General features: G+C 41.9%; 1 protein-coding gene across 11 annotated transcripts; it reads left to right on the forward strand.

Annotated features, from left to right (window-relative positions):
- On the forward strand, positions 1–27,963 carry ubap2l (ubiquitin associated protein 2-like). 11 transcript variants are annotated; one of them, XM_041954824.1, is made up of 30 exons: positions 1–54; positions 1,455–1,592; positions 2,526–2,603; positions 3,694–3,804; positions 4,812–4,986; positions 6,013–6,156; positions 6,292–6,337; positions 9,909–9,953; positions 10,758–10,864; positions 11,187–11,246; positions 11,900–11,952; positions 12,141–12,226; positions 12,957–13,137; positions 13,310–13,508; positions 13,724–14,058; positions 14,343–14,515; positions 15,096–15,216; positions 16,056–16,131; positions 16,301–16,490; positions 17,109–17,175; positions 17,476–17,806; positions 18,852–18,940; positions 19,065–19,118; positions 19,240–19,321; positions 19,869–20,086; positions 20,864–20,969; positions 22,289–22,414; positions 24,392–24,459; positions 24,660–24,854; positions 26,669–27,963. In XM_041954824.1, the coding sequence occupies exons 2-30, from the start codon at positions 1,497–1,499 to the stop codon at positions 26,762–26,764; spliced, it is 3,708 nt and encodes a 1,235-aa protein (XP_041810758.1). In that variant the 5' UTR covers positions 1–54; positions 1,455–1,496; the 3' UTR covers positions 26,765–27,963. The 11 variants fall into 11 exon arrangements, with proteins under 11 accessions (XP_041810758.1, XP_041810756.1, XP_041810760.1 ...); XM_041954822.1 differs by lacking the exon at positions 1–54 and adding an exon at positions 89–232; XM_041954826.1 differs by lacking the exon at positions 1–54 and adding an exon at positions 89–232 and having other exon boundaries at positions 16,092–16,131.
- Positions 27,964–27,977: the final 14 nt, after the last annotated feature.

The following is a 27,977-nucleotide window of genomic DNA, read 5'->3' on the forward strand; positions in this document are numbered from 1 at the left end:
CTCTGTAAACCACGTGACGCAGCTCTCCGTGGTGTCAGAGTGGAAAAGAAACAGGTAAATTCAGTCTCTCGCTTATTGTGTGAGCGAGTCGCTTCGTTATATTTTCTCAATTTAGTAGTATCAGTTTAGGGTTCAGGAATTATATCCTGTTCTAAATCCGACTAGAGGGTCGACAACGAGACCACTTGTCGGTCGGTTGTGTAGCAGTGTCTAATATTGAGCCGGGTTTCTGGTCAGTATCGCCTGTTATTTATTTTCATTTTAGCGGCCTGCAGGCCTACCTTTTAGCCTCGGTGATTTCTGTGTCGAGAGCCCGGCCATCGGGTTGTACTGGGAGAAACAATCGTAGTGAATGATGAAGCTAGAATGGTGGTGCAGTTTATGAAGCTGCAGCTTTGCTAACGTGGCTAACTGGCTAACATTGGCTAGCTATGTGAAACGATGGCAACTAACTAGTTCGTTAATTTAGCATAGCTAACAGTCGTTAGCAGACAACTGGCAGCGGTGTGGCATGGGCGTTTTTTTGGTTTGGTCGAACATGAGAGCTTCGCTGCTTGCCAGTATCTGATTAGCTCATTAACTTGTTGGCCAAGCTACCAAGCTAAGTCAGCTAACGCTAACAACTCAGCCTCGTATAGCCAGTATCGGCACTCAGTTAGCTGGTTAGCTGGCGGCTGGTAAAGATAGCCTCGTTGTCGCCATGAGGTGAAGCCGTGAGAAGCGGAAGCCCACTGAGACTTCAACGCTGGATGCTTTCCCCTCTAGCTAGGTGGCTAGCATTTTGGCCATGTGGCTGGCTAGTGGAACTGGATATGTTCGACGGGCCCTGGCTGTAGGCTTGTTTGTGCGCTAGTCCAAACAGGGCTTTACGTAACGTGTGCAAGATTAAAGAGTCGCTGTCGATAGCAAGGTTACGAGTTTGCGATCGAACACAGATGTAGTTGGCTGTCTTGAGTCTCTATGTATCTTCTCTCTCTCATTTGATGTACACTAAGTCACAATGTTTATCTATCACGGGCATTGTGATCACATTCTGTCGTTTCACAATGTAGGTTTCTAAACACCGCCAAAGCTATTTTGATACAGAAAGTGTTGCATAATGTTCTGAAGAGGTAAATAAGTTGGCCAACGTTATGCACTTGTAAGCCTTGAGTGCAGCAGCGCCCAGTGCACCGTGGCACTCTTGCTTCCCGGGTCAAACCCGCGGCTAGCTTTGGTTAGTTTGGACATTGCCAACGAACAGGGCTGAAAAACACCCTTTGTCAACGTTTTCTAGGCGTATCTGGAAACAAAGTTGATGTTGTCTTCTTGATACCGCGACTAGCTTCCTCCCACCGGGCCATAACCTACCAGGCAGTTTGAGGAAGTAGTACTCAAGTGTACCAGAAATGTGGATGACATAAGTAGGTCATAGTCACAGACCTGTAACGCCTCTCTCACCCTTCTCTTCTCAGGTGTTATTCCTTTGTAAATACTGTTATTTGTATATACTGTAAATGATGACGTCCATGGGCGGGAACCGAGCCCGGGGCAGCTGGGAGCAGACACAGGGCCAGACACAGAGCCAGACACAGCACAAGCAAAGGCCTCAGGTACCCTCATTCCCACCACCTGTCACACTGCCAAGATGCACAATGATTTGCACCACCATGGGTTTTATATTGGCTAATCAACCATTACTTAGCATTGCTTATTTTGTGTGACACAAAGTTTGTGGATACATAGTACACACACTTAGAATTGAGACTGTATTAGTATAACTTTAAGTACTGTATGCCATGCCTGTAACATAATACTCTCTGTAACAGCTTCTGAAAAAGTATGTCAGTTACAGCTCTATTACTTTTGATAAGTTTCCTCATCATTCCTAGACTAAAGCTAGGAATGCACTACAGGTTAATCTGGACTGTTACCATCATGGCCTGTCTCTCCAGTACATTGGTTGCAGTCTGTTGCTTTGTTTCCCAGTTTTTTTTTTTCCTGTATATTTTGGTGCATAATATAACTTCCCATGAGATGTTGGTCATTTAATTTTCCCATGTCTGCAAGATGATTTAAGTGCATAGTTCCCAGTCCTTCTGTGATCATCTGATTTACTACACAGACAAAACAATTAGTGAAATTAATCGTGTAGAAATTATATGCAACAGCTGATTCTGTATGCAAGCAAAACTATACAGGGGGACAAAATTGTGTTCCTTCTGTGCTATGGTGTAAACATTAAGAGCAGATACAGTATTCACAGAAAATAAATACAAAGACAGTAAAACACTTTTGCTTTTGTCTTTTGGCAACTGGTAGTTAAGTAGGCCTGAAGTGGATGCAGAGTCTGTGTGCACCACCATGACAGAAAAGTGTCAGCGTAGCGTCACACTGTTACTGAAGTAGTTGTTGAATTTTGTAAGCTAAAATTATTTTGGAGCTACATGCAGAAAAATATGACTTTGTCCTTTCTGTTTTTACAAGAATGCCAATTGTGCTTCTGTTTGTTACAAATATGGGGTTTTTCACTCCTCTTGGAACAGGCTACCGCAGAGCAGATCCGACTCGCGCAGATGATTTCAGACCACAATGATGCAGACTTTGAAGAGAAGGTCAAACAGGTGAGCAGATGCACATACTTTTCTCCTACTTAAGCTTTCATTCGTAGTCTTTCTTGCTTCTTTTGAAAATACATAAGAAGCACTACTTTGTGTTTTAGCATTGTAGCATAGTATTACATCTATTGTGTTTTGCATTTTGTGTGCATGTGTGTCTCTTATGCTCTGCAGATTTGGTTTGTCATCCAACACAGAAAGTCAGTGACACAGCATTTAGTACATTATAGCAAGGTTGTGATGTTGGGGTATTGTCCAAACCGTATGAGTCTCAAGACTATATTGAAATCATGTTACTCTGTGAATAGCCTTAAAATGTGCTGATTAGCTGTGGTAATAAAAGGAAAAATTGCTTTAGATATGTATTTTTAAAGCACAATCTTCTATTACTTGCACAGTTATGAGAAAGTGACCATGCAAATAAGTGCTTTTGTCAGTTTCTTCCTTTGTGCTTCTGTTAAGAGGTTAAAAACATGTATCTTGGTATCACCCTGGATATCACTGGGTGCTATTGATAAATGAATCTCAGCAGTTTCATACCTTTGACAAACTAGTAAACTGCTCTGGCTCAGCACTTAACACACACTTCATATCTGCACTGAAGCCAAATAACCTTTTTAATCTTACCAATGTAGGTTTAAATTTCTTTTAAGTGTTGTAGAATTTGGCATTAAATCCTGTGTGGTTTGCCCACATTCATGATTAGTTAAATAAAAAAAAAAAAAACCAACTCTAATCCCTAAAATGACATGGCCAGAAAGGTCTACAAGCAGGTCATCAAGACCTCATGAGAGTTTGCTATCTTTGCCATGCTCAAATATAGTGTGTAATAATTTCACAGACATTGAAAGTTGACAAAGGTAATAGTCTTAATGGAAAATCAACCTTATGTTCAAGCTACAGAAGTGACCAAAATGCTGACTCCCTGCTGGTAGCAGGCGTTCTGTGCTGTAGCTAACCCTGCGTTCTGATGTAACCTTGTTTTTAAGAAAATGTTCGGCAAATGTCTACATAAAAGCCTTTTTATAAATGAGTTGCAAGGAGTGGCAGGCAGTGATCACCTCTGTGTCTTATCATGCCACTCCACCTTTTCCAGCTGATTGACATCACAGGCAAGGACCAGGATGAGTCTATGATCGCACTGCACGATTGCAACGGGGATGTCAACAGAGCCATTAACGTGTTGCTGGAGGGTAGCCCAGACACTGTGAGTATTGGCTTTGTGTGAGGGCTTTGCTCTGTGGGGGCCAGATTCTGGAGAAATCAGTGCCACACTGGCTCAGATAACTATGATACTGGACTAACAGTTTAGGGGTAGGGCTCCTGTGAAAGTTCAGTATGGTTTAGACATGGATAGAGACAGGGTTTTCTAGTTAAGACAAAGCTGCATGTAAATGTAAAAAGGTGCATGAATTGATTTTCTTTTATGTATTTTTTTAAGATATCCTTTATTTAACCAGGTAAAAGTCTCATTGAGATTAAAATCTCATTTTCGAGAGTGATCTGGCCAAGAGGGAATCATAAAAAGTAACAATAAACACGAACAATACAAAAAGACAAAATAAAACTGTCACGCAATTCAAATGAGTGAACACAACATCCAGTCCAGGACAAAAAAAAGCTAAATGAGCCCTAATGGTTGCATACAAGCTTTGATATGACAGTAACTAGTAGAATATAGGGGGCCATTGAAACCAGACAGTGGAAATGGGTCTTGCCAGCACATAAATCACACCTGATAAGGCGTTGTCAGCTACTTGGATTGTCAAGATACAGGCTCTGTGAAAGACTTTAAAATGAGCTAGTTCAATATGGCTTGCTGGGAATTTACCAACGATGACCAAAACAGAATTTGCTTTAGTTTTCACTCTGTCATTTAAAGTACCTGCTGCCAGCATGATAAGACCATCAAAAAGTTTTTTCAAGATAACTCACCGTCTGAACAATATTCTCAAGCCAGTGGCATGCTGACCACCAGGCAACACTCAACATCCAACGTGTTTATTTATGAATACGTGTATTTTAGTTTTCGTCATATTTTTGCAGGGCACATAATGCTGTTGTTCTGGCAGTGGTCTACAAACACTTAAACTGACTTCCGCTTTTCTTCAGTGGTTGTTTTCTGTCTTCATGACTCAGTGCAAAGTCAATAAGTCCAGCAGTACATTGACTTAGAAGAACAACAGTGTAATGCTGTCTTTATCTCTCCCTAAGGACTCTTGGGAAATGGTGGGGAAGAAGAAAGGGGTGTCAGGCCAGAAGGAGACGAGCCAGGCAGAGACCGGAGAGGAAGGAAAAGAGAACAGGGAGAAAGGAGGAGAGAAAGATGTAGCACGTCGCCGAGGTGGAGCTCCACGCAAGGGCCGTGGAGCCAGCAGGGGACGAGAGTGTAAGTGTTAACCATCCCTTTTACATATTTGTATGGCCAAAGTGCAGATATGTAGTGAATGCGTCTTTGCTCTGTTTAATACTTTTCTGGCATCACTGTTTTCACTGAGACAGTTCCATGTTCTTGACACTCAAGAACATATACAGGATACCAAATTTCTATTGGTTGGGGTACGTGCACAGTGCACAAATTTGACCAGAGTGTTTATTTTTGATCAGAGCGGGTTCTACAATGGGGATAGCACCTTATCCAGATGACATGTTAGCTGTTCGGAGTTTGTCTAGACTGCTGTCAACTAGCGCTCTTCACCTAACCAGTTCACTGTGGCTGCACCTTTTGTACCTTTCCTTCCATGCAAAAATTAAAACTAGTCTGTTAATGAGATCTGCAGAACAGTATGTTTTCATGAGCATGTAGTTAGTACTCACTGGCCATAAGCCCATGTCTTCAAATTTGCAGCCTGCTTGCTAGGATTTACAACATGCGATAATTTCCTCTCCTGTGAATTCTGATTATTAATCAAAACAATACATACATTAATACATACATAAACAATATTACTCGTGATCTGTGAGTGACAGTAACTGGTCAAGTAAGGCTGTGCTTCTTGTTGTCATCAGTGGGATGTTTTTTAAAGTGAAGCAGTAGAAAGTATTTGGTTTGCATGAACAGTAGCTTGTGAATTTGTGGGAATAGTGTGACTCCTATCTGTTAGATGAGGTTAAGAATAGTAATGTCTCACAGGTGCCACAACATTACTGAAATAGCTGAAATAGAGTCTTTTCAAAAGTTGCAGTTTGTTGACATCACTGGCATGAAAGCACATTTAACTAATCAGAGCAGCATGAAACATATCTTGGCTTGAAGGTAGAGATTGTCGTCTCTCAGATTATCTCTATCACCCCCTACCTCAATGCAGCTAAACCGTGATATTCAAAGGCTATTTAAAGGGTTGCAGTTCTGTGTCCCTGTCTCTGCCAGCACAGCAGTTATTAATACCTTTTTTTTTTTTTTTTTTTTTTAAAGCTCTTGTTTCTGATGCCCTTCTCTCTCTCCTCTTACCTCAAGTCCGTGGTCAGGAGAATGGCTTGGATGGAGGCAAGGCTGGAGTAGCTGGGAGAAATGCAGAGCGAGGCCGAAGGGGAAGAGGCAGAGGAAGAGGGACTGTGGGTGAGTGCATATAATCCTGTTCAGTTGAACTTGTTGATGGGGGGGGGGGGGGGGGGTATTTTTACTTTAACTGCTGCCATTTCTGTCAGAATATTTGGCAAACTAAAAAACTGAAGTAAGCGCTTGTCTCCCCAGGAGTGTCTGGACGGCGAGGAGGCAGATTCTCGGCGCAAGGCATGGGGTAAGGGAACACCTGCGTTGCCTAAAACCAGAAGGGCTTTTGTTCCACTTTTACCTGTTGCCATGGTCACCAGAGAGCAGGACCCCAGCCTATTGTTTAGCCTTAATCCAAAGGAGGGAGGACATACATCAGCCAATGGGATGGAACAGCGTGGGCTGAATATCTCTCTTCAGAGAGTGCACAGTGTCTAAACATTTTATTTAGAGCGAAAGTTTGATAGATCCATTCAGAGGTGTGTCAGGCACAAAATTGGTTAACATGAATTGTCTTTGCTCTCTGGTCCTGGACGTAGAATAATTTTGTTGTATTTTGCTTGTTCTGTGTCACTTTGTGTCTGTGTGTGCAGTTTTTGTCAGTAGATGAGTTGGCATCTTATACTGGCAGCTTGACTAGTAAGTTTCATAACAGAGGAAGTACTTCTCTCCACTGTGACATTCTTGACTTGTTTCATTGTCATTTAATGGGCGACGGTGTCGAAGTTGTCACAACAAATTTCCTGCCCTTGATGATAAGCATTCAGGTGTGATGTGATGTTACTCTGCAGTTCTAGATATTTAAATCTTTTTGGGGCCTGCTGAAGTAGCTCATGTGACATGATGTGGCTTTCTCGAGCAAGGTGAAGGGCTGAGTGGCTTCCTCCCAAGGGATGCCTGAATGTAATTTTCACTGCTACTAAAATGAATGTGTATGTCAAAGCTACTGTAACAGTGCCATAAAAATATATTTGAGGCTCAGTGGCTCAGAAGTAGACATGACCTGAATGAAACTAAAAGTGTTTTTGCAGTAATTCACAGATGTTTGCTCAAGTGGTGGTGCAAACAATAAGTATAAGGTTACAAAACCCCACGTGTCTTACGGTCTGTGTTCTCCGATGCTGTGAAAATGTCTGACAATTTTTAGTATATTTGTAGATAGTGGCCTCAGATATTGACGTGCATATCTCAAGGAGCACTAAAGTATCATTTGTTTTATATGGTTATAATACAAGCTTGTTTTTGGTGAGCTGAGCGCTGTGGCTTCCCACCTGCATTCGCATGCAGTGCTAGCTGAAGTGTTTTCATATTACCTAACCCCCACCTGCCTCACGCCACGCAACACTTCTGTGATTGCTTTTGCTTCTTGCTGCTAGCAGACGCAGTTTACCAGCTTGGCTTCAGTGTCAGTTTAACACAGCGACTTAAATGAAACACACATGGCTTTAAAGGAAGCTGTCTCTGTTTTTGATTTTAGTTGATTACAGTGTGATGAGATGACAGTGGGCAGGTTTTACATCTGTATGTGTGTCATTGGTACCTTGTGTTAGTACATTTAAGATGATGCTAAGGCAGCATGCACCATTCAACTCACGTACACATAGTACTTAAAAACATTAGCATAAAAACGATAGCATGCACTCAATCAAACTTGAGGAATACTGTGAGGCTGATCGCACAAGGGAAATACTGATGAGTAAGATGATCAAAGAGATTTGTTCTCAAGTTGTTGTAAACCTTAAATGATTAGGTGGAATATTGATAAATAAAAAATTGCCCAGAAATGGCAGTGTCTGGCCAAATGTAGCACAAGTAGATGCAAAAAAGTCACAGTGCCAAGAATCTCAGACACAAATTCACTCACTCTTTCATTCTGTGGCCAATAGGAGGAATGAGATGATTTGGCAATTATTCTGAAGGGTAATGCTCCTGGATAACAAAGGTTATTACTACATCACCAAGACGCCACTAACACTGGTAGACCCAACCTCATTTGTAGTTTATTTATAATGCATCCACATTGTTTTTAGGTGTGGAAATCATCATGCTTCCAAGAATCTGAGGCACATTCAGTATTATGATTTAATGCGACATGGGAGCTACTCAGTCTTACATTTTTAAAGCTTTGACAACACTGCTTAAGGAGCTCTTCAGTCTTTGGTATTGTGCCCTAATACGTCTTCCTAATGCTTCTTCCCTCTTATTTTAGAATGAAGCTTAAAACAGTTCTGTCTGTCTTTGACCTTGTAGGAAAATGGGGATAGTTTTGCTTGTGTATGTATGACATAGGACGTTTTGGCTCATCGTTGCTGAATCAGATCATAGTTTTAAAAACTGAACTTGAATCACTGTCCTGCACATTCTGAGGCTTACAGTAATGTGGATATCTCATCCAGAGTGTCGTTGGCCATAACAGCAGCATGTGACATTGCTGCATACAATATATCAACCTCTGCCATTACTGGTGTTGCCTGGTGTGAAGGAGATGCATTCATCATGTAGCCAGTTGTATTCACTTGCACCACAGCAATGGTTGGCTCATTGACAGTGCTGCCTCTTAGGGGCAACTGTTAGCTGCCTTTGTTTTTGATTTAAAAAAAAAAAAAAAATCAAGAGAGGAGATGGGAGTCCCAGTTTGTTGTATCCACACAGGCCTCTCAAAGTTAGTGTTATACAAACTGCCTGAAAATGGCTGATATTGTAAGACTAGAAAGCTATAGTATAAATGTTATTTTGCTCTGGTGGACATTGAAGTGTTGATCCGTATTGAACCAGTTAAACAGATAATAAACTGATTTTTTTGCTTTAACATATCAATATGAGACAAATGATAGCACAACATAATGGCTAAAGACTAATGACACCCACCTATGTATACACTGGTTCCAAAAAATCCTCCCGGGAAAATGAAGGCTGACTTGCGATCCAGTCCGGCTGGCACCATTTCTGTCTGTTTTAATGTCTCCGTTATAGACTAAATGAATGAATGAACTTGCAATGAATGAACTTTCTACTAATGTGTTCTTCTCCTCCCCCCTCCACCCCAGTGCCAACCCCTGCTGTTTTTACTTGTTTGCACAAAGCAATACTCAAACTATGTTATTACTCCATGTAAAATAATGAGAATAATGAGTGAACATGATTTTTTTCTTCACCACCCAAATAATGCAGTGTGTCCTGTGTTTTTGGTAGTTACTGGGCTCTGAGGAATACAGAAAGTATTCTGGTTCTCTTTGCGACAGTGACAGCAACAATAAAACCACTTAGAAACGCTAGGAGGAGCTGAGAAGTTGTCTGTATGTGTTTGTCATGTTCAACGTTCTAAGAAAATAACAATGAAATCAAATGAGACTAGCTAACTTAAGATGCAGATTTCTTTTAATGGGGGAAATATTGAGCGCGGACTGGTGCATTCACAACAGCATCCTGTATGGCTATCTTTGTGATGGTAGGTACCATTGAAATTGTTAAGGTTGTTTGGACATAAACTGCATCAATGAAAAGATTACTGCATTTACTCTTGCACAACTGCTCTCATCTAGCAACAGTTTTTGTGTTTGTGCCTGCATTGTGTATACTTGTGATGACTTGGTTTTCTTGGACTGTGTATTTACACACTCTGACTAAAAGCACACTGGCCTGCCTTGCATTGTAAAGTGACTGACAGGTGTAGAGTGTTTGATACAGTTCTGGCACAGGAAGACCTAAGGCATTTTGCTTACGCTGTTGCTTTAGATTGTGGTCTGAGAAACAAAAGCTTGATCATCTACATTTACTTTGTTGTGCTTCTAGTAATTACCATTATTTTTCCTCTAAAGCCAGATTGATAAGGGGCCCAGATATGATATTGCAGGAGGTGAGAGGTGAGTTCATGGCCTCTGGTGTGTCTGTTGTTCTTGCTCTGTGTCAGGGTACTTTTGAGTGCCATAAAACAGGAAGATGTAACACAAGAAATTATCAAAATAGAAAGTATTACTCCTCATTCTGTCAATAGGATATGAAAAAGATATGATCTTCCTGTAATTTGATGTTATATCTGGTCACGCAAGCCATAAATGCCCATAGTAAGGAGCTTAGACAAATAATGAAAGCTGCTTGGCTTCACTCAAAAGAAAAGTGTTGTATTCCATCATGTTGCTAGGTTGCACCAGCTTTAACTTTCTCAGCATACACGGATGGCTCACATTGTGAAAAACATGCAGTACCAGGAAAGAGCTGTTGACGAACAACAAAAACAGTGTTAAACGCTTACACCTACTTATTTGCATGTCTTGACTGCACAAACTCTCAAAGACGGTAATGGTTTAACTTCAGTCTCATTCGTCTATCATTTCCTCGTCCCATCTTCCTGCTCCAACCTCAGTCACTCCTTTTCTGAAGTGTTTCTATTAGCTAAAAAGCCCAATGATGATGCTGGGGATTTATTCAAACATTACTGTAGTGGCAAAACCAACTAGATCACTAGTGGTTTGATGCTCTTAAGAACTGATTTGGGGTCTGCCTCTGCTTAACATTTTCAGAACTTTGACCTATAGTAGGTAAGTTCAGAAATGGACCCCAGATTTTTGTGTTTGGGTTGGTTTTTGGTTGTGCCGACAGCCCTCCAGCTGTTGGTCAGTACATACGCTCAATTCTCAACTCAACCCTCTTATTGCTTTCTTTCACAGAACATTCAACCCTGCTGACTATGCGGAGCCAGCCCAGACAGAAGAAAACTATGGGGGGGGCAGCACCTGGAACAACACAGGAAATGTGGAGCTTGAGGAGGGAGCTAGTAAGTTAATTTATTAAGTAATGTTACCCTCCAGTAAGAGAAGTTAATCTTATCAATGAAGCGTCTGTTTACCATCCGAACAGTTTCAAAATCGTCTTTAGCATTCTCTAGAAGCTCCTCGCAGACTTTTTTTTTCTTCATATTTTCTTGATGTGCACAGAAGCTTTCGTCATTAAGCATGTACTTTAACAAATACCCAAATCCCACATACATTGTCTCAGAGCTTTACATCCAGATCTCTGTGTGTCCAGGTGACTAAAGGATCATCATCTCTTTTCGTTACACATAACTTTGATCTCCTCACCACTGTCTTTGTCTGCAGGGTTGGAATACTCCGCAGGAGAAGGAACAAATTACCCGCCCAAGTTTGACTCTGCTCCTGGTAAACCTGCCTTCACTTCTCTGTTCTTCTCTGTTTGCAGCTCTCTTTGCCCATCACATCAAGGGCTTTGCTGAGTACTTTGACGCGGCATTCACAATGTTGACATTCAAACTCTGTATTTCTGCACAGTTGCAGATAAAGATTCGGCTGCACGACTGTTATCAGTATTAAACCATTTGTAGAATTATATTCCAGCGGTTGTTTGCGTACTGATGTGTGTGATCCAAATTCTTCACTGTTGTTTAGTCTAAAAGTCAAAACTCATTGATAGATGCAAGCATTTCCAAAATACACAACATGTTTTTTTGAATCTAATGAAATATTCTGCTTCAATCCGTGTTTGTTGCCGTTTAAACTTTGAAAAACAACATTTTCACTGTGGTCAAAAAGCTGATTGCTCTCCTTCTTGCCTCACACAAAGGGAGGCACACACCTGTGTAACAGGACGGTCTAGCAGCACTTAGCATTAATGTTGACAACACTGACGAGTTATATTCATTTTAAAAAGTTGATTTAATAATAAAAGACTTACTCCTATAATCCAATGAATCACTTCAATATGATGACAGGCATTGGAAGATTCATTTGAAAAATATCGCATTTGGTACGGCCCTAATCACAATAGTATTGAACTGTTTGTCTTTGACTCACAGGTGCTTGGAGGACTGCCACAGAGGAGTGGGGCACTGAGGACTGGAATGAGGATGTGAGTGTCTCTGGGCTTAACCTCGTGCAACTGCTGTAGCTCTAATTATAACATTAAGCAAACACTTTTAAAGAAAAATCATATGTTAAAGCAGATTTTAGCACAGTTTTACTGACGGCTGGATCTATCTTTGTTTACTTTTGTCCCTTCAACTGTAACTCTCTCTCCCACGCTCTCTTTCTCTGCAGCTCTCAGAGACCAAGATATTCACAGCTTCCAGTGTGGCGTCCATGCCTCTGCCTCAAGAGAATGTTACCATCACCAAAGGACAGAGGTCACTTGAGCACTTTAATAGCCTAATTAATGCCTTCCAGCAAATTGCTTTTCCCCGAACTGGTTGAGAGAAAAATTAAATTTGCTTTGTTTTGCGGTTAACTTGTTCAGCTGGAGCTGTGACTTAGAATCACTTAACATATCAATGTCAGTCTGGCATTTAACTTGATAGATATTGATTTTTACATGATTAATTTCATAAAATAGATTGTGAGAAGTAAGCAGACAAATCACTGAATACCTTTTTTTATTTTATTGGTAAATTTAATAATTTTCACATTTAGTTATTAAAAAATAGTTGACAGATCAACATGGATCAACACAAAATTAATTGACAACTATTTAAATCAGTCTGTTTTGGTAATCAGTCGTTTAAGTCAAATGTTAAGATTGGCAAATATTTAACGGCTCAAAATACTCAGTTTATGTAGATTTGCTACATTTCTTTGTCTTGCACATAACTTGATATTGTTGTTTTGAACTGTTGGTTGGGGGGAAAGCAATATGGAGATGTCACCTTGGACAATTATGATGGACATTTTTTTTTACTATTTTCTAATGTTTTCGAGGCCAAATATTGAATTAAAATATTTGCAGATTAATTGATAATGAAAGTGACCAGAAGTTGCAGCTCTAAAATAATGAATTGCAGCCATTGTGAAACGTTCAGTTGACATGGATCACATTTGAAATGTAATCTCAATCTAATTAATATTTCCACTTTGCTGTAGGATTGACCTTGCGGTGCTCTTGGGGAAGACGCCCCCGTCCTCCTCCTCAGAGACAGAAAACCCCCCCATGGAGGCCACCCAGCCCCCCTCCTTGTCCCAGTCACTGGTTTTCAGCAACTCCAAGCAAGGGGTGCCACTGTCCCAAACATCCTCCAGCACCCCTTACACCCAGCACAGCATGGTGAGATTTTACTTACTAAAGCAAATGATCCCTTATCTTTTAAAACTCAGCCACTTCCTAATGACACAGGAAGAGGATAGAGCCATTGGCAATGTGTCATAATTACACCAATGTAGACCCAGTATTTGTATTATTGTGATAACAGTGTGTCCATAATCTGCCAACATTGCAGGTCAGCATGCTGAGCAAGGGTTTCGGGGATGTGGGGGACCCTAAAGGAGCTAGCACAGGGACCACTGGTTCTCAGTTTCTGGAGCAGTATAAAACAGCCCAGGCACTGGCCCAGCTGGCAGCCCAGCACTCCCAGACTGGACCCCCCAACACAAGCCCTTCATCCTGGGACACCAATGCCACCTCGCTGGGACAATATGGTAAGATGACATCCTATTGTAATTACTTTTAAATATGTTGCAAGTCATCAGTCAGACTAAATACTTCTGTTACACTTGCCTTCAATCCCCTTGAACATATTCATATGTACGGGCATATTTAATAGTATATATATATTTTTTTATTTTCAGTGTAGGACGATCTGATCTGGTCAGTTTTGTTTCCAACTTTAACTTTCGCGATCTCCATTTTCCAGATATGAAGACTCAGCCGGAGTCCGCGGTCCATACGCCCTTTACGAAGCGGCAGCCCTACCAGGCCGCCACCTCAACCTCGTCCATGTTGGATGTTTTCCTGCAGGACAAAGGCCTGCCTCCTTCCTCCTCTGTCTCCTCACCTTCTTCCTTACCCCAACAAACAACATCCTCACCCCATGTGGTGCCTCCGCCTGCTTCCTCCCTTCCCAAAATGGCATCAGTTCCCTCTCTAGGTCAGCAGGTTTCCCCAAGTTCTTCAGATGCCCAGAGTCCACTGCCTTTGCAGCAACACAAACTCAAACAGCAGAAGAAGAGGACCTCCATTACAACAAAGGTAACAATCAACATTTAGAGTAAGAAATTAAAAAATTCTGAATTGACAATTGCTTAGAAAGTCTTCAGATGCTGACATTCTGCCATAACACCCATTTACACACATCTGCTGAGCTTTTCTTTAACATTCATCCACTTATTCAGGCATGACTGTTTGTGTTTTTCTTAAAATAGTGAGAGGGACACTTCAGAAGTTCATGTTTACTAAAATAGTATGTTGTATGAATGTAATGTCTTGTGTGCATTTGGCCCGAGTCTAAAATCATGTTTCTTAATCTTCCTCAGATTCCTGCAATGGCGGTAGAGATGCCTGGCTCAACAGACATCTCAGGCCTCAATCTGCAGTTTGGGGCACTGCAGTTTGGGTCAGAACCTGTTCTACAAGAGTACGAGTCTGCCCCAACCACTGCAACACCAGCCAACCAGGTTCAGAACAGTCTCTACACTAGCCCCAGCAGGTTGGTGCATACCAGAACACAACTGTGCAAAGGTGTACACAACTGAAATGTGAATATTTTGGAAGAGAAGTCGTCATATCCTGCACAGGTCAAAAGAAACTGTTTTGTAGTTTTAACTTATCTTTACAATATTTTAATATCCTGCCGTTGTCCTACATAGTGACATCAGGCATCAGACTTATTCTTGCAAACAACTCAAAACAATAAATGTTTGTAGGATCTTACAAAGCAATAGCAGCACACCTTGCTGGACAAATTTGCCATTTGGCAAGATTACTTGCATGAAATGGCCTCAAAACCTTAATACTTAAAAGATAAAGTTCTTATTTGCATTATTTGAGTATTTGGTAGATATGTTGACAGTGAAATATTGTACTGTTATTAGGGCAGTTGAAGTCTTGCTATTTTTTTCCTCTTGTGCACCATTTATTAGAAGTCATAATCATAAAGGTATTTAGTGCATGTTCTAGTCTTTAAAAGTACTTTAGACTTGAAAGTTATTATCAATTTCCACATCAGAACCACAAACTGTTCTCTAAGAACACAATCAAACTTGACTTTGATACATTACAATCTGCAGTGAGTCAACTCCAGCTCTCTCCAACTCCAGCCAGATGGACCTGTACGATCAGAGAGCGCCTCAGACACGGCGCTACCCCCCCTCAGTGTCCTCTTCCCCTCAGAAGGATATGCAGCCAAAGGTAAGACCGAAGCTTCCCTGTTTTTTAATTAAACTGATAAAACTTTTAACAGTGTTGTTAGAGTAGCACTTGTGCTGCCTTCAAATGGAAGTTGTGAGCTTGTGGGACATGGGAAGTTGAGTACACGATATGCTTGGCGAACAAGTGGAGAAGTTATGAGAACACCGCTGCTAGGCAACGGCAACATAGATGCTACTGTCGGCATCTTGAAGCCGCAAAGGCTAACAGTCAAGCTAGTGATAATGCTGGACATGCTAAGGCAGAATAACAGAAGAAAAACATGACACCGTTTGGAATATCAGCATTTTCCTCAGACATATATAATTATGAATGAAAACTCTGTACGCCTAAAATTACATTATTAATTTACCATCCAACCCCAAGCAACTCCAAGTGAGCTTCCACGGCAGCCGCCATATCTAAAATTGTCAGAAAAAACACGTCACAACTCCTGAGCTTGGAGTTTTCCGAAAATGTCTTCTTCTGAGGCCATGAATACGTATTGAATTCAGCACATGGTGTCAAGGTTTACACTTCCTGTTTAATCTGGGTCAACCTCCTTTATTTCTTCATCACTGAACTCACTTAATGATCATTAATCCAAAAATTATGAAGCGAGCAGATGTTCTTAATAGACTGTGCACTCAGTCAGTGCCAGTGGTCTTACTCTATCCCCTCATTGTTTTTAAGCTTTTTTGCTTTATGAATTTGCAGTAATTGTAATGCACCTCTGGTTTCAGACGTGACCTGTTGTTAAAATGCTCGGCATATAAAACAAGCCTCTTAGTTTCCAAGAGCTCAACACACTTCAACTTCTTATCAATGGCCTGTTTCCATAGAAACCTGTGAGCTCACCTTCATTGTTGGTTTTACAGAACGGCTTCAGTTCAATACAAGCAACACAATCTGTGGAAGGTAAGTGTCTGTTTACAAAGCTTTGTTTTGTTTTTTCCTTTAAAGCATTGTTGAAATTGTCTGAGACCTTTGCCCCGCGCACACACGCACACATGCACACGCACACTCACTTTGTTCTGATCACTCTAGATTGGAATCTATTCCAGAAATCTCTTGTGTCTCTCCCCAGCTGCAGCAGGCTCTGCAGTATCAGTCAAGCCGGCCTCTGATTCAGTCACGCAAGCATCTGTATCCAGCATGGGCACTTTGACTGACAGCCCTGCCTCCTTGTTGACCGCATCCAATCAGACATCCCTGAGTGCTCTGGGGCACAGCGAGGACCTGCCTCCAAGCACCATCCCCCCTCCCCAACACAACAAGTGAGATGCAGCTAAATTAACACACATCATAAAGTAGGAAATTAACAAGTATCGTAAGTTGTGGGTGAACCCGAGTGTCAGTAAATGTAATGTGATTTGGTGATGGTTGGTAGTTTCAGTTGGGAGATGTTTGTAAGAGTATGTTTATTCGTCTAACAAAACTGATGATAGTCGAGGAAAAATAGAATACACTCTCAAAATGTAAAGAAAGTTAAATAATATTCTTCTTTTTGTAATTAAACGGGAAAATACAACCATACATCTTCTGAATTCAAGTTTCTCTCTAACTGAATTTAGATGAGCTTCGTCGTAAAACACACTTCATTCAAACTCGACAGAAGTAAAACTCACCAAAACCCTTGCGGTTAGTCTGTCCACTGTTCCATCACCAACTCTGGTTTGACTGAAATAAACCTTTCATTCACCAAGCTCCCCGAACGGGACTCTGTTGCTGAGCAGCAGCCTTCATTCAATAAAATGACAAAATTCGCCAAAAAAAAAAAAAAAAAAAAAAACAAGAAAAACAACTAGCTATGGTAACCAGCCAATCGCAGTTATATTCGTCCAGTTGCCCAACCTGATTCTGAACCGTTCTGATTTTTTTTTTTTTTTTTACAGCTCTCACCCATCACAACAGAACAGCCTTGCACCATCTTCAGTCCGGACCTCCAACTCAAGCTTACTGGTCAGTTCTTCATGTTTATTTCTGTATTTATACCATCAATGTGCATCTAGGATTTTGTCTTTAGCTTCTATGACCATTGAAAGAGAAGATTTTTTTTTTTTTTAAGCCAAACACACAACATGAGTTGTGTGAACAGCCTTATACAGAACAAAGTATCTCCTTTCATCTGTGTAAGCATTTTTAAAGGCTGCATTTCCTGTGACGCCAGTTGGACTCATTAGATGTCCATTCACTCTAATGGAAATGTAATCTCATCAATCCTAACCACATCTTTTTCTCTTCTTCCTTCTGCCGCTACAGCATCCCAGCGTAGACGGTGACTCGAGCCTGCACTCCTCCTCCTTTCCTTCCTCCGTCTCAGCCGTTCCGTCTTCATCAGTCCCTTCCTCCTCTTCCTCGGTGGCTGCTGCGCAGGTGTCGCTAGGGGCCCCTCAGGCCTCCTCGGTGGGCTCTGCCACAGTTTCAGCCCCCTCCGGCCTTGGCCCCGTCAGCAGTCTGGCCATGGGCCTCAACACAGCCTCCATGGGTGCCCCAGCTGTAGCAGCCACCACTATGTCAGTCTCCACGACGGGCTCGGCCATTCCTTCTTCAGCTACTTCCTCATCCACACGTGGCTCTGTATCATCCTCAGGTTAGACATGAGCACAATCAGTCAAAAATACACTTTGTGAAAGTGCTCAGCAAAAGTTGGGATCTTTTTCCTTTTTTTCCTTTTCCCTTCACATTGTCTGGCGTCTTTATTTTATTTTGTGCCGTCAATAATGCAGGTAGCCTTACCAGTGAGTGTCGGGGCTTCACAGTTCTGAATAACTTGTAGGTAAAATGGACTGTCACGATTCTATGTGTCCGTAGTTGGGTTTCATCATAAATTTGACATTGCTTCAACTCTGCCTGCCAGCTGTGGTTTGCTACTGAGCGTATAGAGTAGGCAGAACAACAAATAATTGTAGGAGAACATGAAGTGGAGCTTGTTTTTGGTGTTAATGCAGTTGTGTAATCCCTCATTTTTCATCATTTAGATCAAAAGCTATGTAATTTGACCAGGTGATAAATGATTACCACTCTAATCTCCTTGCACCTATGACAGCTTGTTGATAATGGTGATGTCTAACTGTGTAACCATTATGGATGTCTGTGTTGTCAAATTGCTTGAGGATTGGGGATTGATTGAGGAGATTGCGTGGGAAGTATTTGTTTTTGACAGCATTCATCTTTAAATTAAAAATCAGGTAACAGAATGTGACCCTATATTTTGTGTAAATGCAATGTTTTTGTCAGAACCTGGGCTGGATAAATTGGTTTCCATTTCCTCACAGTCACTGGTGGGGCTTTCCATGATTCTGACTCATCTTGCTCTCAGTTTGGTTGTTCTGAAGCTTTTTTTTTTTCCTAGTCTCTCTCTCTCAGATTTGTTTTCCTCTCTGCTCCCTCTGCCGGTGCAGAGTTTGTCACGTGGTGTATTGCAGTCTTGTCATTTACTGATGCAGCTTATGGAGAATGATTGATTGTGCTGCCCTACTTTGTTTCTGTAGTTTAAGTTGTGATTCGACAGAAGTTGTGAGGAGCAAATAATAATGCTTATATACAACATTTTCAGTGTGCATAGTTAAGCAAGGGTAATAGATATGTAGTGATAATGTATTTTATAAATGTTTTTCATGGCTTTGTGTGAGCAGGGAAAGCACCTCCAAACCTGCCACCCGGAGTGCCCCCTCTACTGCCCAACCCATACATCATGGCTCCTGGACTACTGCACGCCTACCCTGTAGGTTCCTGTCAGGGTCAAGTCAGTCTTTGTACAGTCTTAGCTTGCCTGTGCTTACCAGAGTTCATGTTATATAACTGATATAATCACATGGCTTTCTGACACATTTTCTGCTTTGTCTCAGCCTCAGGTGTACGGCTATGATGACCTACAGATGCTGCAGACCAGAATACCGCTGGTGAGTTTTGTTTTGTGAAAAGTCTAAAACTGCTGCAGTAGAAACATTATGCACACGAGGCCTACGTCATCGCTCCATGGCCTATATTTTTCATTTTTTAAAAATGTTTTTATTTCTCTAGGATTATTACAGCATCCCTTTTGCAACTCCCACAACAGCACTGACTGGCAGAGAGGGCAGCTTGACAAGCAACCCTTACTCTGGTGAGACGTTTTTTAACAACTATAGAAAAATGATAATCCTCACAAAAAATACAGAAGGGTGTTGAATTTACTGTTTGTTTGTTTTTGTTGTTGTTGGTAGGAGCCAGGTAGGATGGCAGTGCACCTATTTGTGGTCACACATTGGGTTTTATTAGTATAGTTTCAGCCACATGCCTTTTTTACAATACCTATTTATCTAGATTTGATACCAGTGAAAACCCTAAGGAACATTTGGAAATGGCACTTGTACTCCAGTATGTCCCCGGCCATTAATTCTAGTATTTAAGTATCTGTTGCTGCCTGAGACTCTGAATGCATGCTCTGTTACAAGGATTGAGAGCAGTGGGATAACCATTAATCAGATTTGGTGATGATTAGCAGATTGTTTCATCCAGGGCATAAATGGTTCAACTTCCCATGAAATACAGCACCTCCCAACCAGCTAAAAGTTTACCTTTTTCTATATGTCCTTTGTTTATTCGTGGCGTGATTAATTTTTCTGTATCTTCCATGTGACATTTGTACTTATTTTATTACTTACTTGCAGGTGACTTATCAAAGTTTGGTCGAGGTGATGCATCATCCCCAGCTCCAGCCACCACATTAGCTCAGACACAACAGAACCAGACCCAGACGCATCACACCACACAGCAGCCCTTCCTCAACCCTGCGCTGCCGCCTGGCTACAGCTACACGAGCCTCCCATATTACACTGGCATGCCAGGCCTGCCCAATACGTTCCAGTACGGACCTGCTGTGTTTCCGGTAAGAAAAGTTAAGTCTAGCTAATCCGGTGGCTTCAATTACAGTCCTGCCCTCACCACATGTTTTTTCCCCCCTTGTTTTTAGTATATTCTCATAAGAAAGAAATGCATCATAGTATTATGAGGAAAATAGGTTTGATATGTGCACGAATGTTCAACTTATGAAGAGATGATTATGTCCTTTCTTCTGCTGGTGTCATTACCCGAAACGAGCACAACTCCACAAGCAGGGCTCCAGACTGCAACCATTTAATCACATTTTGTGACCATTAGCATTAACAATAAATTGTCTAATACACTTCCTCAGTACATACACAGTTGTTGTTGCTGCCCAATGCGTTTGGTACTCTACCCGCATCACTCCCTCCACCTCAAGGAGGGGAAGAGGGAGTGAGATGGCGCCTGGACATGAGGTGGAGAGGTGACCAGTGGCTTATAAAAATGCAGCGCAGTGACGATTTTCATACATTGAGATGAGTATAACGCAGACTTACTGATGTGCATTCAGGCCACCATGGACCTGTCCGTACAAGTCAGCCATCACTCTGTCACAGTTGGTAGAGAATCCAGTCTGCAGTGTAGTTCGTACAGTCCCTCTCTGTCATCCACATGAAAGCTCTCTTGACTGACTTGACTTGACTTTTTATCAATTGATGGTTTTCATAATATCTGGTTTTAGGTGGTGCTGCAGCCCCCTTTGAAAAATGACTCTGTTACAGCGCTGCTTATTTCTGTAAATTCTCCCTTGATGACAGTACATGCCGTGGTGTTGTTTCAGGTGGCTCCTACCTCGTCAAAGCAGCACGGTGTGAATGTCGGCGTCAATGCGTCAGCCACGCCCTTCCAGCAGGCTAGTGGCTATGGGTCCCATGGATACAGCACTGGTGAGGCACTAAACCATATTGAAATGGCATGTTTAGAGAGAGTTTCATGCAGGTCCTGCTCTACATACTACTTGCATACCAATAACTGCCGATTCTCGCAATGAGCCCATTGATTTCTCACTTGTGTGGAGTGCGTATTTCATTTGAGCTCTGCAGCATTTACAAGCATAAACGTGATACTTGCGTAAAGACGTTTGTTATGCTTGTCAAGGCAGTTGTTAATGGTTCATAGAACATTCTTGCTTGCTGACTCTCGCTTCAACTGTTGGCCTCAAAGTTGAATGAAACGTCCTCAAATTGATGATTTGATGTTCAGGTTTAGCTGTGTCAGAACATGCATCTTTGTACCCAGTTTTCATTGCCTGTTACACACAAGGAACACGCCTCAATTCAGCTGTTTATATGATGACAAAAGTCTGTCGCTTTTTTTAAAATGGCTTCTCATGATGAAATGTATGGAACTACCATTTCAACTGAATGGTAAAGGGAAGATGGGCTTGAACAGTGGTGGCTGGCTATACCAGTGGAAATAACAGAGGGGTTAGATTACTGGTCTTCCATGGCTTGCTTTGCTCATTCCAGGAAGTGGAGTTTGCCCCAAGGCTTCACCTTCCACCACATCTCTTGCACACACATTCATCTTAAACGCACCAACAAAACGCACCCATCATCCTCCCATGTTTCCTGATATCCCTTTGCGCCCAGTTTCTCTCAGCAGTTTCATATTCTCGCAGTGGCCTTCTGGTGTCTCCTCCATCACTTTATATTCTTTTTTTCTTTTTCAGTGATACTGTATTTTTTATTCATACTTTAATTCATCACTCAACATCCACCTTTGGTCACTACATGTGCAACACCTATTTGTTCTAAGCTGCACCATCTGCTGCTTTCTGCCGTCACCCAACTCGAGCTCACTCTCCAATCCCCACCCTTCCCTCCCACACACACACACACACACCCTGCCTGCCCCCTCACTTCCCCCACCTCCTCCCCTCAGACTTGGGTCAAATAGTAATTGCAAATGATGTTGGCGTTGAATCTGACCTGCTTGCTGTACTGGATGGGCAGGCTTTACCACACAGGACAATACATTTGGTGTCAAAGTTCAGATAATTACAGTAAAGTATACACATATCAGTATAGCTCCTCGAGGACTTGACACTATTTGTATTGTCATCGTTTGGTAAAACCTGTTCATGTGGTGCACGGTTTCAAACAAACGCTATGAATTATTTGCAAATGCTATCTGAGGCAGGTCTGCTTCCCCTGCCTGGTGTGTCTAACGCTGTGGGCTGCGGCTGTGTGTCTGACTGTTGCAGGCTATGAGGATGTGGGCCAGGCTTCAGGGAGTGGGGATTTCTGTAAGGGCGGATACGGCACTGCCGTGGCCGCTGCCGCTTCTGCACAAAACAAGCCAGCCAGCTCTGTCACCGGGCCTGGAGTCGGTGAGTGCCGCCACATGCCAAATTAAAACAACAAGAAAAAAAAAAACCCTGTCCCTTCCTCCTTGTGTCACCAACCATCCTTCTCCCCCTCTTTGCTCTTGTTCCTTTGCCTCATCGCTGATGAGCTGTGCCTGTACCCATCACACGACATACGCTTATAGACAGCCCAATGCAGCCTGCCTCTCTTACAAGCCGTGTCTGCCATTCTGTTACCTGTTCTCTTCCAGGGCAACTCATCAACAATCCAATCTGGTTTATATATCACAGACGGTCGTGCTGCGTAATTATCAGGTTAAGAGTCAAAAATGTGGCAGCTCATAAGGGCTGCCATAAACTGATGAGTTCCTCTGGTTGATGATCCCACTTCCCCCTCTATGTTGCTTGCTCTTCACTCATGTTTTCATTGCTGGTATGTCCGTCTCCAGAGTATCAAGTTCACTGTCCTGTGGGTGAAGTAGGTTTCAATCAGTGAGAGAAAGGGCAACAAAGTGTCTGTATTATTCAAACAATGCTGTGCCATATAGGAATGTGTGTGAAATTTTGTTTATTATTATTATGGATTACTCTTTCAGACATGCACCTTGTTATGTAAATGTGATGGGAATTTTATATGATGGTCTCAAGTCAAAATATGCACCCGAGACACTTTTTCAGAAGTTATTAGTCGTACTAGGGTGGACCTAGTAACATTTCTGTAACAAGTCTGAATCAAACGGCAGATGGCATTAATGCAAGGGTTACAGTGGCACACAGGGATGAGTGTTTCTCACACTGACAAAGGACATTATCTACGGCTCCAACAGCAAGGTGAATTTAAAAAATCCATCACTGATGCAGCCTGTAAAATAACTCAAACCACACTTCTTTAAAATCATTACCACTGTTTTCTTGCAGTGCCAAGGCTTCAGATGCCAAAAATCACATAACCATTGCAGCTCTTTCTGTCACGGTCATGTCCTAATAAAGCTATAAAGTGCATTTACGTAACTGACTGAATAAAGGTAATTTTAATTCACAGTCAAGAAAGAGCCAGCAATGCTACATATTCCATGTTTCCAAAGGACTAAGCACAGACCCACTCTTTAACATTAAATTTTAAATTTCATTAGCACTGACATTGACGGTCACAACAGTTTTGGACAAAGGCTTTCAAAACAAATTAAATGCAAGTGTCAAAAAAAAAGGTTTTTGAGAGTTTAAAGGGTTAATTGTATATTGATGACATCTTCTTTAGGTTGTGTAAATCTGAATTCCTGTTAACAAATTGTAATAGATAAGACAAAAATAAATGTTGGACTTATCACTGCAACCGCTTCAGGATGATATTGTCCTCTTGCTCACAGGTTTTGCAAAAAATCCAACATTGAGGGATTTTAAGGCACTAACATTTTGTCGTGTAAATGTCACTAGAACTGAGTCTTGAAAGTATTGGTCTTTCCTGTCCAGTGTCTGTCTTGTTTTGCACACGAGTTGACCCTGTTTTGCATCTCCATGGCGATACAGGGGGACAGTGTGTGCCAGAACAACGACAGCAGTGACCACCAGATACAGTCAGAATGTAACCACTGTGGCTGACTGGAACTGATACGCTGCAACACCATCTTTCTCATCTTTCTTCCTCTTCATCTCCTCACCCATTCTCTCTCTGCTGTCGTCATTAAAGGGAAATTCTGCTGAAATCATCTATGAATGCAGACATACGTGTTCATACTTGTCGTTTCCTGGGAGTCTGCTTTGTTTTAAGTGATAGGATTTTTTCTCTCCTGCAGTTGAATTAGAGAAATTGGAGTGTCTATAGAATCATAGACATTAGATTTCCAGTTAGTACAGCGTGGTAGCAAGTGTGCTGGTTAGGCTCTGAATATAACCATGTGGCTGGTCATGGTTTGTTGGTGGGTGTTACTGAAGTCTCCTTTACATGCTCAGTTTTTCCAGTTTTTGGACTGATTTTGCCTCCTGTCTCCTCTGTCTCTGCAGGAGTCTCTGTGACATCAAGCAACACGGGGGTACCAGATATTTCAGGGTCCGTTTACACAAAGACGCAGGTAATTATAGCTCATACAAGGTCAGATAAATATTTCCAGCCTGTTGTCAAAAGAAAGGACCCCCCCCCACACAAACACACACACACATCCATACATATGGTGAAATTGCATTGAAATGACATTAGTCAGCCACTGAAACAGACCTAATACAGTTTGCATCAAGCAAAAATGTCTGTTCTTTGTCTCGCTTCCTCCTGCAGTCGTTTGAGAAGCAGGGTTTCCATGCTGGCACTCCAGCAGCTTCGTTCAGCCTGCCCTCTGCTCTGGGGAGCGGAGGACCCATCAACCCCCCGGCTGCCGCTGGCTACGCCCCGGCACCCTTCATGCACATCCTGGCACCGCATCAACAGCCCCACTCTCAGATTCTGCACCACCACCTGCAGCAGGACGGACAGGTAGTGTCCATGCTGTTGTTGTTGTGTTTGTCTCCATCTGTTGTGCAGTTCACACCTGTGGTTCAGTTCAGTTGGACCAGACCAAGAGAAAAAAAAAAGATACTTTTTAGGGTTGGACGATTGTTTCTATTCTCAAATTCGATAGCTAGGGGGTGGGCGGGTTGCTTCACAACATGCCAGTGAAATGCCAGCATAGAGGACTTGGTGTCAAAGAAAAACATCTTGTATTTGGAGATATTAAGGGTTTTACCCAGATGGCAAAGGTGAGACTAAGGATATTACACAGTCTATCTGCAACCTGTTATATGGCATTTATAAAAGAGTGAAAACATTTAAAGTATTTAAACATTAAAAAACTCTAAATGTCAGTGTCTACTATTTACACAGCTGCTCCCTTTAAAAGTCTGTATCTGTGCTTGGTATGACAGTATCACACCACCATGTTGTGTTTATCAGTCATTAATATCACAATCCAAATCATACCCATAACATTACCTACTCTTATTGAGTGCAGAGCAAAGCTTTGACGAGCAGGCGTATGAAGAACAGAGATGCGGTTGTTGGATGGAAAAGAGACAGCAAGCTGGTTCATAAATGAGGATTTAAAACTCTCGTCACTGATTAACCGGGTTCAGCAGGAGGACATGCCACTCCACCAGAAACATCTCTGAATGCGCAGTAGGGTGTAGATTGTAGAGCTTATTTTCATAACATCTTAGTTCTGATAGTACGTGTAGAAAAACCAGTCATTGATCATCTCTTCAGTCATCGACAGTCTGATTCCGATTGCCAGTTGGCACAAGGCTAATACTTAGCACTGTGTAATCACAAATCCACATGGACTGACATGTAACTTATTTAGTAAACAGTTTTAGTCAATGTTGTTTTGCATGAGTGGCACTACATGTGCATGTGTGCATGGGGAAACCAGATTCTGGTGACTGCACTGCACTCCTCACCGCTGTCACAGCGTTCACTAAGAATTATGAGCGTTATTAGTTGAGAGTGCAGCTGCAAAGTAATGACTGACAGGTAGAAAAAGGGCAAAAAAGAGACGTGTACTCTGTTATTACAAGGGGAAAAGTTTCTGTGTGGGCGCTGTGCTTCACTCCCTTTTTTTTACTGAGGAACTGCCAAAATACAGAGCAGTAAACAACCGTAGCACGCCCCTTACTCCTTTCATTCCTCTGGTGCATCAGGGAAAGTTCTTGCATAGGCTTGCTGAAACGTATACTTGTTAACTATGGTCACAAAATTATCTTGATTAAATATATTCACCTGATTTTTTTTTTTTTTTTTTTTGATAGTTGACAATCAGCAGATGGATTTAAAACTAGTTTAGCTTTTGAATTCATGCTAAAATGACATCTAGCACAAAATACTGTGATTGGTCCGTTTTGCTTCACTGCAAAAGAAACTGAGTGAGCCCAAACAGAGACTTTTTTTTTTTTCAGGTTGGGTCAGTCCAATTGTTTAGTCCACACCACAGTTTGATTGACAGCATCCACACTGGCCCGGAGGAGCCAAACAGTCAGGAAAATGCACCAGAGTTATTGTAATTGTTTTATATAACAATAAAGAAACACAGATTAAACAGTGAATCCAGTCAGATTTAAGACCAAGATGAACATTGTTACATAGGAAGAACTAATGCAACACATTTAATGTATGAATAAGTTGCCCCTGTCCCTGTTAGGCTTTTAAATTCAAAACAACTGCACTAACAGTGGGTAAGACAGGTTGTGGATAAAAACTGTGTCTGTGTGTATGCCTCAACATACAGGTGTGAGATAAACTCTGTCCTCTCTCTGCAGAGCGGCACTGGACAGCGCAGCCAGAACGCCTCCATTCAGCAGAAGTCTCAGATCAACAAGTCTGCATACAACAGCTACAACTGGGGGGCAAACTAACATCCACCGTCGCGGCCCCCCACCACACTGTTGACAGAAGCCAGAAGGGGGCTCATCACTCCCTCCGCGAAACAGTCTCCACATATAAACTCCCTCTTCCTCCTGCAGAGATTCCCTCCCCAGTCTCTTGGCCCAGCACTCCTGCAGCTCTGACCGCGGTCAGAGGAGGTGCTGTGCCGAGAGAACGAGCACTGTAATGAAGCATGGATGGGTGGGAGGGACAGGAGGGGCTTAGAGAGAGAGAGAGAGACGGGAGAATGGAGCTTAATGGTTATAGAAATACACCGCCAAGAGGTGAAATATTGAGTGTTGGGAATTCGTATCGTGTTAACCCCCACCCCTGCCCCCACCCCCTTTTTCTTTCACTTGTATGTAACATAGAACTGTTTTCTAAAAGAATGAATGTGGTTTTCTTTTTCTTTCTTTCTTTTTTTTGGTATTTTTCCCCTTTTTTTCTTGCTGATGGGGGAGGAATGAATTAATATCTGAAGGTGGGGGGGACAGGCTGGTTTTGTATTTCTCACCCTCAACTCCCCGCTCCTTAATTTCGATGGCAAGTCTTCCCCTCCCACACAAAATCCCCAAACACAATAATTTGCTTAATTGCTGTTAAATGTTTTTTTTTTTATGTCATTTTAAGTTTGAAGAAACAATTCTCTAAATTGGTAGAGTTGTGAAGTTTATTTTTTACCAAATATAGATATATTATATATAAAGACATATAAGCGAGCTCACTGGCTTGGACTGTGAGGAAAGCGTGTTTGTCATGTGACTGCGTGCATGTTTGTACACACGGGGGCCGTGGGTTGTGTACTGTGCTTTGTTTTCTGCTTAGCACAGGATTTTTCATGATCCAACACTTGTACAGTAACTGTTCCCATGAAATATAAATATGTTGCATTAAGGCCCCAGCTGTTCTGCAAGAGATGTTGAGAATGATTTCCAAGGCCAATACACACCCAGTCTGCCTTCCAGTGTGTTTTATTTTTTGTCTCTGAGGCCCCCCCACCTCCTCCCTACTCCACCACCTGTCCCCCGATATAAGGAAACCTGCAACATTGAATACTGATGGACAGAATTGTACTATGGGTTTTTTTTTGTCAGTGATTTATTTTTTCTTTTTGTACTGTGCGTTTTAAAAAAAAATTTAAATGGATAAACTTGTCTTGTACATATATAAAAAAAACACAAGTACTGTAGTCCCTGTTTGTTC

The sequence above is a fragment of the Chelmon rostratus genome, chromosome 16 (genome assembly GCF_017976325.1).
Source record: "Chelmon rostratus isolate fCheRos1 chromosome 16, fCheRos1.pri, whole genome shotgun sequence".
Taxonomy (NCBI): domain Eukaryota; kingdom Metazoa; phylum Chordata; class Actinopteri; order Chaetodontiformes; family Chaetodontidae; genus Chelmon; species Chelmon rostratus.